The sequence below is a fragment of the Dendrobates tinctorius genome, unplaced genomic scaffold (genome assembly GCF_039654945.1).
Source record: "Dendrobates tinctorius isolate UK_male_01 unplaced genomic scaffold, ASM3965494v1 ptg000206l, whole genome shotgun sequence".
Classification (NCBI taxonomy): domain Eukaryota; kingdom Metazoa; phylum Chordata; class Amphibia; order Anura; family Dendrobatidae; genus Dendrobates; species Dendrobates tinctorius.
Genome location: NW_027361873.1, coordinates 3344299 through 3356535, shown reverse-complemented (window position 1 = coordinate 3356535; position 12237 = coordinate 3344299). Strand labels below are relative to the sequence as shown.

General features: G+C 45.7%; 1 protein-coding gene across 1 annotated transcript in view; it reads right to left on the bottom strand.

Moving 5' to 3' along the window:
• DTX1 (deltex E3 ubiquitin ligase 1) overlaps positions 1 to 12237 on the bottom strand; it is a 108650-nt gene that overhangs the window by 80407 nt on the left and 16006 nt on the right. Inside the window, exon 3 of the mRNA XM_073554110.1 lies at positions 9178 to 9868. Coding sequence (XP_073410211.1) covers positions 9178 to 9868 — 691 coding nt within the window. The remainder of the gene's footprint in view (positions 1 to 9177; positions 9869 to 12237) is intronic.

The following is a 12237-nucleotide window of genomic DNA, read 5'->3' as shown; positions in this document are numbered from 1 at the left end:
CTGAACACTTGCTCAGGCCGCATAGAGACTAGCGGCAGGAGGGCCCAAGGTTTCATTGCTTCTCCTGTCAACGGAGGCGTAGAAATACCCCTACCTACGCTAATCGAATGCGATCAAATACCCAGCCAAAAGGATGAGATTCCTACCCCAGAAGCTGCGTTTCACCACCAATACTTAATGTTAGGCGTCGGGTTCCTGCAGCTGCACAGCAGGAATCCAGAGCCATGCAGCCAGCGGTCTCCCATTCCCCTCCCACCTCTCAGGGACCTGCACAGCAATCTCGGCAATCCAGACGCCCTGCTCAGACCAGTTCTGTGGGTCTGGTTGTTGCGTCCACCTCTGGACCAGCAATAGTAGCACAGCCTGCTCTGCAGCAAGCCACTCCGGAGGCTAAGTCCTCTCGCCTCGCTACTGGGCATGCTCACGAGACAATCTCCCAGTGGAGATTGGGAGTCACGTGCTCAGGTCCTGCTCCTGATCTGATTCGCCCATCTCAGAGATCTGGAAGGTCCCGGAAGCGCACGGCTATAAAGGGCCCGCATGGCCGCTTGTATAGACTCTACTTGCTACCTGTGTGAATGATGACGGATGCATGTGCCTGCGAATGACTCATTAAGACTCCCCTCCCTCTGATATTACGTGTGTGGATAGGGACTTAGTATTGGAGTCAGCGCCAGTCAGTGGCATGATACAGGCCACAGTGCATATCTTCACCTAACTAGCATCCGACAGTGCGCCTCCTCCGGGCACTGTCGTATAGCGGCAGTGTCAGTCGCCACGCTGCAATCAGCAGCATCTGTGGGCGTCCGCGGTAGCAACGCCGCTCACACCCTCTGCTTTGGGTTCAGCGCCTGTGACCATATACCGTGTGTTAGGAACGGCGGAACGCACTAAATAAAAATAATAAAGTGCGTTCGCCGCTCGGGGTCCACCGTGCAGTAGGTGATATAAACGCTGCTAAGTGGTGGCAGGAGCAATATGGCGGTAATGCACACAGGGTTAAACGTCACCCAGGTGCGCAGAGCAATCTCTGTTAAGTCACAGAGATGTAAAAAAAAACCAAATACACAGACTGAGCCTGTTGAGGTCACAGTACTCAGTATAAATACACACACGGTATCAGGTCACAGGAGTAGCCCAAGGCGGCGGCACTACGTCCGTCTAGACCTACCTGTGTGCGGCGTCGCAGCTGCGGACGCTAAGGAGAGCTGCTACTGCAGCGCGGCGTGGACACTGCCGCTAAACGACAAAGCTATGACGCAAGCGCAATGTCAGACGCTAGCAGCTGTGGATGTTGCAGCAGAGGAGCGCTGGCGTTGATTCTAACTCAGTCCCTTACCACATACGTAATATCAGAGGGAAGGGGTTTCAAATGAGTCATTCATCAGAATCATACATCCGTCCTCATACACACAGCAGCAAGTATACTAGCGCATGGTGGAACAGCCATGCGCGCCTTTTATAGCAGCCGGGACCTTCCGCAAGCCTCCAGATCTCTGAGATGGACCAATGAGATCTGGAGCGGGACCTGATCACATGACTCCCGATCTCCAATGGGAGATCGTCCCATGAACATGCTCATTAGGAGGACAAAAGGACTTAGCCTCAGGAGAGATTTGCTGCAAGGCAATCTCCTCTGCAATCTCCTCTGCAGTAGCTAAACAGCAGGAGACTGCAGAATGTGAGGGTCTGGATCCCTGCGGAGTAAACACAGAATTCCGACTCCTAACACCGTGCGTGCAGTTCTCTGAGACCTGTGAGTCCAACAGGCTCAGTATTTACGTTTATGTTCTAAGCGTCTCTGTGGAGATAACAGAGTACGCTCTGTGCACACCGGGTGACGTTCAACCCGTGTGCGATATACCGCCATATTGTGCGTCTGCCATTATCTAGCAGCGGTGTAACACCTACTGCACGGTGGACCCCAAGCGGCAAACGCACTTATTATTATTTATTTATTAGTGCGTTCCGCCGTCCCTAACACTTAAGGCACCTAGTCAGCGTTATCCCACCTATGGACACGGATGCAGAAATCCTACTTCTGCTTGGCAGAGACAATTTAAGGATACATAAGGTCCGCCAACAGTGCATTGATCCTGACTATGCCCCCTACGCACAGAGACTTGACTTGGGGTGGGTAATCATCGGAAATGTGTGCTTGGACCGAACAAGAGTCGATTCCTTTAAGACCTACGTACGCCAAGGCGGACTAACTGCTTTTTGCAAACCATGCCCTCATCACTATGAGGTAAAAGAGAAGCCTCCAGATCCTGTACAGCTGCCTGATGTCATTCCTTTTCCCTATGCAGACGACTTGGGAAGATCAGTGTGTTTCATACAACTAAAGATGACAACAAAGTAGACCCGTCAATGGAAGACAAGGAATTTGTCAGGATAATGGACAATGAGTTCCTTAAGGACGAGACTAATCGCTGGGTTTTTCCCCTACCCTTCCGAGCTACCAGGGTAAGACTCCCGAACACTTGTGAACAAGCCTTGTCCAGATTCAACTCTCTCCAGCGCACACTTAGCAACAAACCGGAGATGAAAGAACACATTGTCACCTTTATGAGCAAGATATTCTAGAAAAACCATGCGGAGCCAGCGCCTCCCTTAAAGGAAAATGAGGAATGCTGGTACCTACCCTCATTCGGAGTATATCACCCACGGAAACCTAAGCAAATTAGAGCTGTCTTTAATTCAAGCACCAAACATCAAGGCATATCTCTCAACAATGTCCTCCTCACGGGTCCTAATCTTACAAACAACCTAGTAGGAGTGTTGATGAGGTTCCGGAAAGAGCCCATCGCCATCACCGCCGACTTTGAACAGATGTTCCACTGTTTCATAGTCAGAGAGGACCATAGGAATTTCCTCAGGTTCCTGTGGTACAAGGACAATGACCCCAGCAAAGAGATAGTGGATTATCGCATGAGAGTGCACATATTCGGGAACAGCCCTTCGCCCGCAGTGACAACCTATGGCCTGCGGAGAACTGCACAAGAAGTAGAGTCCGAATATGGAATAGACGCCAGAGACTTTGTATAGAAAGACTTCTACGTAGATGATGGACTAAAATCTCTACCCACAGAAGAAGCGGCGATCGATCTTCTCAAGAGGACCCAAGGTATGCTGTACTGAGCTAAGCTTAGATTGCACAAAATTGCTTCAAACAGCCTGGCTGTCATGAGAGCCTTTGTGTCAAGTGATCACGCTCCAGGATTCAAGGACATAGACCTGGGACCAGACTGTCCGCCTGTGCAGAGAAGCTTAGGCTTGAGGTGGAACCAGTCAGTCGACACCTTCAGTTTCCAAATCAACTGTGCAGACAAACCATTCACTAAACGTGGTGTCCTGTCAGTGGTGAATAGCTTATACGACCCACTGGGATTCGTAGCACCAATAACCTTACAAGGTAAATCCCTTCTAAGACAGCTTTCCGAAACCGTCAAGGACTAGGATGCCCCACTCCCTCCTGATAAGGAACCAAAATGGGAAACCTGGAAGCAGTCTTTGTGTGTATTGGATGAAATCCATATACCAAGATGCTACGCCAGAACCTCACTTGCTGCTAGCACTAGGAAGGAACTCCATGTGTTCTCGGATGCATCCACGGAAGCCATTGCAGCAGTTGCCTATCTGAAGGTGACGGGACCCGACAATCAAGGTCACATTGGGTTCATCTTCGGCAAGGCTAAGTTGGCTCCCAAGCCTGATCACACTATTCCCAGGCTTGAACTCTGTGCGACCGTGCTTGCAGTAGAACTTGCAGACTTTATACAGCACGAGCTGGACATCAACATAGACGACGTACAATACTACAGTGACAGTAAGGTTGTCTTAGGTTACATCTACAACCAAACAAGGCGCTTCTACGTGTACGTCAGTAACCGCATCGAGAGAATAAGGAGATCTTCCAAGCCTGAACAATGGCACTATATCCCATCTGAACTTAATCCAGCTGACCATGCCACTATGTCTATAAGGTCCTTTGCTAACTCTTTTTGGCTTTCAGGCCCTAAGTTTCTGTTGGAACAGAAGGGAAATGAATGTGTCCAGGAAGTCATCAGCATCCAGGATCTGGATGGCGATCCAGAAGTCCGCTCCGAGGTCAGTGCTTTGGCCAGGAACACCAAAACAACCTCCAGCCTCGGTTGCCAGCACTTCAAACGCTTCTCCAATTGGACGAAACTTGTCAAGACTATAGCAAGGTTAGTCCACATTGTGAGATCTTATCACAACTCATGTGGAGACAAAGACTGTCACTTTTGGCAGATCTGCCATAAATCACTCTCAACTGCGAACATTCCGGTAGGATGAACCACGAACAGAACACTGCCCTAGTACTTTGTCCACTGGATTACCATTGGGTCGGAGATAGTTTGGCCTAGTGCGGCTTCTCCGATCCGAAGATGGGTTTTCTTTGGATGGTCTCAGGAACTGTCTGTCATCAACCTCGTTTTCAAGTTATTATTGCATTGCATGCATATTTGTGTTTGTTTTCTAGGTTATTGAACTTTACTTAAAAACAAAAACAAAACATTAATATAGTGAAAATGGAATTTCAGATGGGGAGTGAGCTGTTCCGTCTAAGTTATGCTTATATGTTTCATAGAATGTATTATTTTTCATGCTGTGTATAATCTAGTCCTGCATTTGCTCTGCTGCCACCTGCTGGTCCTTTTTCTGTATGGCAGCATGCAGCCAATTAATTCTTTTACATGCCTTTCACTTCCGGTTCAGGGGTTACGCCTTCTCTTCCTCTTTGCAGCCATTCTTAGTTTCACTTTCACCTGGGAGAGACATGCTTGTACAGAGCTGTGAAAGGCATCAGTTTTTCGACCACACACTTCTTTGCTCACACCTTGTTGTTAACACTTTGCATTTCTGGAGAACCTGTTGTATTACCAATCATACGCTGTATGTCCAGATTTCCAATTAAACAAGTCTGGACTTCACAATCCCTGGTGCGCATTATCTCTCCGGACGCTGAGCAACCATGGTCCTGTCTGCCCTGCATTAAGGAAACGAAGGTAGGAATCTATCCCGGCCCCTATTCACCAGCCACATCTTCATTCGCCTCAAGCGGGGACAGAACACAGGGGACAATGTTCAGGCACTGGCTGCTCCGGGACCAGGGGACAAGGTTCAAGAACAGGCTGCTCTGGGACCAGGTGACAGGGTTCAGACACTGGCCGCTTCAGGACCAGGAGACAAGGTTCAGGCATTGGTTGCTTCGAGACCATGGGACGAGGTTCAGGCACTGGCTGCTCTGGGAGTAGTGGAGAAGGTTCAGGCACTGGCGTCTCCAGGACCAGTGGACAAGTTTCAGGCACTGGCTGCTGCAGGACCAGGAGACAAGATTGAGGCACTGGCCACTCCAGGACCAGAGGACGAAGATACAGGACTGGCCACACCAAGGCGAGGATACTACAGACACAGGACTTGGCACACTGGAGCCATCTTATAGGTGTACTACTTATGCTAAATGCTCCTCAGCTGCAGGCTGAAAGCATTTATTATAATGTGCGTACTGCCCCTTTAAGAACGGGGAAGCACGGACATGCACTTACTAGGCGTGCCGCCAGACTGAAGTGCGCACACAGAAAGCGAGAAGTAGTAAAGGGGACACGCCGGGAGACAACACCGCGGGGATGGGGTGTTGAATAAGCTGGTGTCCTTGTATGGAGGGGAAGGGCACTGAAGACAGATTTACCCAAGAATTTAACATTTTGAAAATGAATAATCAGTCGTGACAAGAGAAAGAAGCAGATTTCTCTTATGAGATATTTTACAAAGTTTGTTATTTTCACATGTATTATTGATTTATGACATAAAAATTTAAATAACTGTTACACTCTAAGGTCAGATACCAGGTCAGTCAAAAAGCCAAGTTAGTCGAATCTGGGTTAATTTTTTTCACACACAGATTTGGTCAGTGAAAAATATTGCTCATTTGCACTGCCCTATTGAATAACATTGTTACGCGTGCTGTCTGTTTTTTCACAGATAACACTCAGACCAAAATTATGCTCATGTGAACCTGCCCTAATGAGCAGAACACTCAACAAATCTTCATTCTGATCTCTCACTGGCTGCATATGTCTAATAACCATTTATATGGTTACACACCTTGCATCCACCACATTTGAATATGAATGGATATTCTTTCAATCAGTTTATTTTAGGAAATAACTATGCACCTGTCTGTGAGAAGATTGAGATCTCTAGGATATGTAATCAAGGACCTTAAAGGTAGCGCCGCTTCTAGTTCACTATCAAACGGAAGTACTGTATATTCCAGTGAAAAGTGTTCACACTATCACAATGGGAAGTGATTCCTCTATCACAGTGGGAAGTCATGTATCACAAAGGGATCTATCACAGTGCGAAGTTGTCAGGACTGGAACCCAGCAGCTCTTGTGCACCAGGCAGCAGCTCTACCCTCTGAGCTATTCAACTCGCTGGACTGTTCTTTGCAAACCCAGATAAAAATACAGTTAGGCCCATATATATTTGGACAGAGACAACATTTTTCTAATTTTGGTTCTAGACATTACCACAATGAATTTTAAACAAAACAATTCAGATGCAGTTGAAGTTAAGACTTTCAGCTTTCATTTGAGGGTATCCACATTAAAATTGGATGAAGGGTTTAGGAGTTTCAGCTCCTTAACATGTGCCACCCTGTTTTTAAAGGGACCAAAAGTAATTGGACAGAATAAATAATTGTAAATAAAATGTTCATTTCTAGTACTTGGTTGAAAACCCTTTGTTGGCAATGACTGCCTGAAGTCTTGAACTCATGGACATCACCAGACGCTGTGTTTCCTCCTTTTTGATGCTTTGCCAGGCCTTCCCTGCGGTGGTTTTCAGTTGCTGTTTGTTTGTGGGCCTTTCGGTCTGAAGTTTAGTCTTTAACAAGTGAAATGCATGCTCACTTGGGTTGAGATCAGGTGACTGACTTGGCCATTCAAGAATATTCCACTTCTTTGCTTTAATAAACTCCTGGGTTTCTTTGGCTTTATGTTTTGGGTCATTGTTCATCTGTAGTATGAAACGACGACCAATCAGTTTTAAACAAAACTGCATCTGAATTGTTTTGTTTAAAATTCATTGTAGTAATGTCTAGAACCAAAATTAGGAAAATGTTGCCTCTGTCCAAATATATATGGACCTAACTGTACCTGTGTTGTTTCTAACTGTCCACCCTGAGTTCCTGATTGCCTCCACCTCGAGTTCCTAATTGGCTCCACCCTGACTGAATACCCTACTTAAACCTGACATTGCACTTCCTTTCTTGCAAGATTATTGAGCTACCAGACTTTAGTCAAGCTTCCTTTCACCAGCTCCTTCATTCCAAAATTATACTGCTGCTAAGATGTACCGTCCACTGGCTATTCCTGATTACGCTAACTGCTGATCCTTTAACTATATTGCTCCTCCTGTGTACTGACCCCTGGCTTTTCGTGAGTACTCTACATTCCAGTACTGTCCCTATTATACCATTACTCCAACCCAGGTCAGGCCATAACAGAAGTGTTTTCACTATCACAAGGTGAAGTGATCTCTATATTACGGTGGGAAATGATCTCTCTGTCACAGTGGGAAGTGATCTCTCTACCACAGTGGGAAGTAATTTCTCTATCACAGAGGAAAGTGATATACATTACAGAAGACACTGAAGCATATATACATCACAGGAGACAAATGGGGCATATTCATCACAGGAGGAGCTGGGGGCATATATATTGCAGAAGACGCTGAGGGCATATACAAGACAGGAGAGGCTTGGGATATATACAGATCACAGTAGATGCTAGGGGCATATATACATCACAGGAGGACTGGAGGCATATATACATCACATGAGGGGCTGAGGGCATATACATCACAGGAGACACTGGGGTATATACACATCACAGGAGACGCTGGGAGCATATACGCATCACATGAGGGGATGGAGGTATATAAGCATGGAGGGGCAAGGGCATATGGCATATCCACATCGCAGGAGGGACTGGTGGCTTATATGTATCACAGGATGAGATGGGCATAAAGACATCACAGGAGGGACTAGGGGCATATAGACATCACAGGAGTGGCTGGGGGCATATAGCCATCAAAGGACGGGCTTAGGGCATATAGATATCACAGGACAGGCTGGAGGCATATAGACATCACAGGACAGGCTGGGGCTGCTGGGGCTGTTGTCATGGTTGGTGGGACTAGAGCTTGGAGCGCAGAGTGTGCTGACCACAAGGTACTTCAGTGTGCCGCAGGGTTTTGTAGTGAACGCTGCATGCCGGCAGTCTCAGGAGCAATTAAAGAACCCACAGCCGGCAAAGCGTGGCCACTGGCTCTAACACTGCAGTCCCAGGGAATGCCGAAAAGGACCATTGGTCCGCAAACCAGTGGGCCAGCAGTTCCCCACCACTGGTCTAGGAGAATGAGGTGTGTGGAAACCAAAAGGGTCCAGCTTCGTACTAGTCAGCAGAGATACATAACATAACTGCACAGCCAGCATCTGATTCATACTGCACATGGCTCGGGATATTCAAAGTCTTTAAAATTTATGTTGAGGAACATCTTTCTGAGCTTGTTCTACAAACTTTAGATGCAGTTGTTCATAGATTGGTGAACCTCTGACCATCTTTGCTTCTGAGAGACTCTGCCTCTCTAACATGCTTTTTTTTATACATACACACTCAGGTAACTTACTTTAAAACTGAACCTCCAGCAGTTTTTCATTAGTGCCACTTACTTTTCCAGCCTTTTCTTAACCTTGTTACAACTTTTTAGAAATGTGTTTCTGCCATAAATTTATAACCAAGTTAATTTTTTCAAAAGAAATAGAGAAATGTCTAACTTTCACCTTCTGATCTGTGGTCTATGATCTATTGTGCATTAAATACGGCTATAAGAGATTTCCACATCATTGCTTTCTTGTTTTTCTTTAAACTTTACACAGCTTTCCAACTTTTTTAGAGTTGGGGTTGTATGAATAGATAAATAATAGAATTAAAAAAATGAGAAACCAGTGTTTCTTAATGGCAGAGCAAAAAAAATGCAAATATAAGCCAAAGATTAGCAATTAAACCACACAGACTGGGAGATGTGTATTTGGTACCAAATTGTGTCTTAGTATGAAATGTGTAATGTTTACTACTGACTTACCCTGCAGGGATAGATGCCCTACTGCTGCTCCCACTGGTTCTTTGAACTCCTGGTCTGTTCAGATTGTTCTGTCCTGGGTATGGTGCTGGTCCCGGCACACTCTGACTACGAGAAAATCCTGATCCATTTCTGATTCCTCCTGTAGGTCGACCTCCTTCCCCTGATCTTCCCCAACCTGCTGCCCCTCCAGAATATGTATTACTCTGCCTTATTCCAGATGGGTGCAGTGGAGGAGCAGGTGGAGGTGGCAAGTTAGGAGGAGGCCCAGGAGGAACCTTTACTTTCTGTGATGCTAGGATAGCATTAGACGCTGCTCTGGTACTGTTGACTAACAGACACTGAGGGCAGGAACAGGGTAATCCAGAGCCAGACCCTACAGGCCAAGACTGAGACTTAGGTATGGATCCCATTGTCAAGGGATAAGCAAGATCCATGCGCCTCCTCAGGCGCCGCTTACGATGTGTCTGCCGGTTGACTTGACACATGCTATGGAAATGCACCAGGTAACAGAAACCAAGTGTAGTGAGGTCCAGCCAAGGGTGCTGCTTCTCATAGGCATTCTGAATAGCAATGCAGATTTCTGTATCATAAGGAGTCCAGGAACCGGCATCATTTTCCCATTCCCAAACGATACCTTTGCCTGGAGCAGAAGATGGTTCAAAAAAACTCCGTCTTACTGGACGGACAGTGCCTGTGGAAAAAAGGAAAGATGTTATAGAGCAATGCAACATATTTCTAAAAAGCCCAAAACTACTTTAGTGCTGAATCAATATTTGTACGAGGTACAAGGGTACAGAATGATCGGGTTTGTAGTGTAGCAGTCAGATGAACACCTATCATTTATATAATAGGCATTTTATAATGACCAGTGCTTGATGGCGATGTCAATGCCAGCCAGGAAAACACGGTGACTTTGCACCAAGCAGCAGATTAAAAGAACAAAAAAAATCCAACACAGGGTGACATAATGACAAATGATAAAAGTTGACTGCCAAGTTTATGTCTGCTGATTTACCCTTCTGACCTCATAAAGGTGTCCCCGCAGTGATCACAAAGGTGCCCCTGCAGTAATGCGCCAGCTATGTCCATCAGATAAAAGGGCAAATTCTGAGGGAAAATGTCACACAGATTGTTAATAAAATCTACTGATTCCAATAAATTGCAGGATGAAATGACAAAAAAAGGTTACCATATCCACCCTTCAAACTCTCAGGCCGTGTTTAGACAGCCATATGAAACAATGGACTAGTTATGTGACTGGTCCTATGTTCACTTGGACCACTGGTGTGCACTGACCCATAGATTAAATGTGGGTCACTATATTGTTCATTCTATACACAGACAGCACACTATCCAAAAACATGTATATGTGAGCGAGGCTGAAAGTGCGCATCGGACACCACACTGACCTAATGATAACCTATAGGCTGGTTTACACCAGTAATTTTTCACACAAATCATGCACTAGTCTGGTCTGTTTCACAGAACACTGCAGTCAATAAAAAGCAGCCCCTGCTCACTCCGAGATACACGGGCTGCACAAGGAGCCAATCATGGCCGCATTTTACAGATGTGATTGTCTTGTTTCGTTATATGACTGCTTAACGCCCCATAAAGGGAAAATTACCATCAGTAGCTGAAAGCTATAGAGAGATGTATCAAAATTAATACATAGGAAAATTAAAGTAGCTCCTTATGCAACCAACTGAATAACACCTCTCATTTTTAGCGACCCTTTAGAAACTAAAGGATGGTACCAGACTGATTGTCAACTACTCCACTTTATCAATGTACTAGATTTGCTACATCTCCCCCTATGACTGATACTAAAAAAAACATGTAAAGGGAATCTGTCAGCAGGATTTTTGCTATGTAATCTGAGAACAGAAAGAGGTTGGGGCTGAGACACAGATTTCACATTTCAGTGATGTGTCACTTATTAGGCTGTGTGCTGTTGTTTCCATACAATGAAGGTTTTATCGCCAGGAGATTATCTCCCCCTCCTCTGATAAGCAGCTTTCTGTCAGTAGACAATGTACAAAGAAAGCTAAGGTATGGCTGGGGGCAACTTTCTGAGGTCTGTTGCATTCTACATCTAAAAACTCTGATTGTGTCACAAGTGCTGCACCGAGTAAACTCAGTGGTACATCGCTGGAATCCCTTTCTCTACAATATGCTGCTCTCAGATGATGACAAATTGCCTTTAAATGGGTCAAAGCCTAAAATGTGTCCAGCTAAATTAAGCAAAATCATTTTGCTTCAGGCACAGGGGGTTCAGGCAAATTTCTTGGCAAAGTTTGTGTCAGCAGAAGGGCCCATATTAACAATTTAAACCTTTAACAAGCTGCATTGATTTATTGATTTGTTGCCTACACACTGTTCAAAATGTGAGAGAATGAACGCGTGTAACATTTTACTAGTTCAAAATAATAATAATATTCACAGTATAATATATCTAGGTGATACATTAAGTTACCATTTTTTTTTTTATACACCAACATTTGCTGTAAAATTACAAGTATATAGAAGCCAGCTTTCCCTTTCTTGCCAAACGCTCCCTCCCTCTCCTCTGACTCTGCAGGTCTGCGGTCACAACAACAAGCCGATAATTAATAATCCTGTTGGGAGGTGTGTTTTATGTGCAAGATGAATCTGTCCCCAAGGGCCATCCAACCTAAAGAGTCCCCGGGCAGGAGAACTGGCTCCAGGAGGCCTGTGTGGTTCAGTGACTGTATTGTGTTACATACAATGCTGTGTACACTGGTGCATGCTGAAGGAATAACCCTTTAACTGGCTTCTCAGTCTTACAAGTATGTCAACCATAGTATGTTAGTGCATAACTGTACAGCTAAGGCTACTTTCACACATCAGGTTTTCGGCGTCAGGCGCGATCCGGCGTCGTGCCGGAACGCCGGATCCGGCAAATGTTTAGTAAAACCGGATGTGACGGATCCGGTTTTCTGCCGGATCCGTCTTTTTCTTGACAGACAAAACCGGATCCGTCTCATCCGGTTCATCCGTTTTTCTATCCGTTTTTCGACGGATTACGCCGGATCCGGT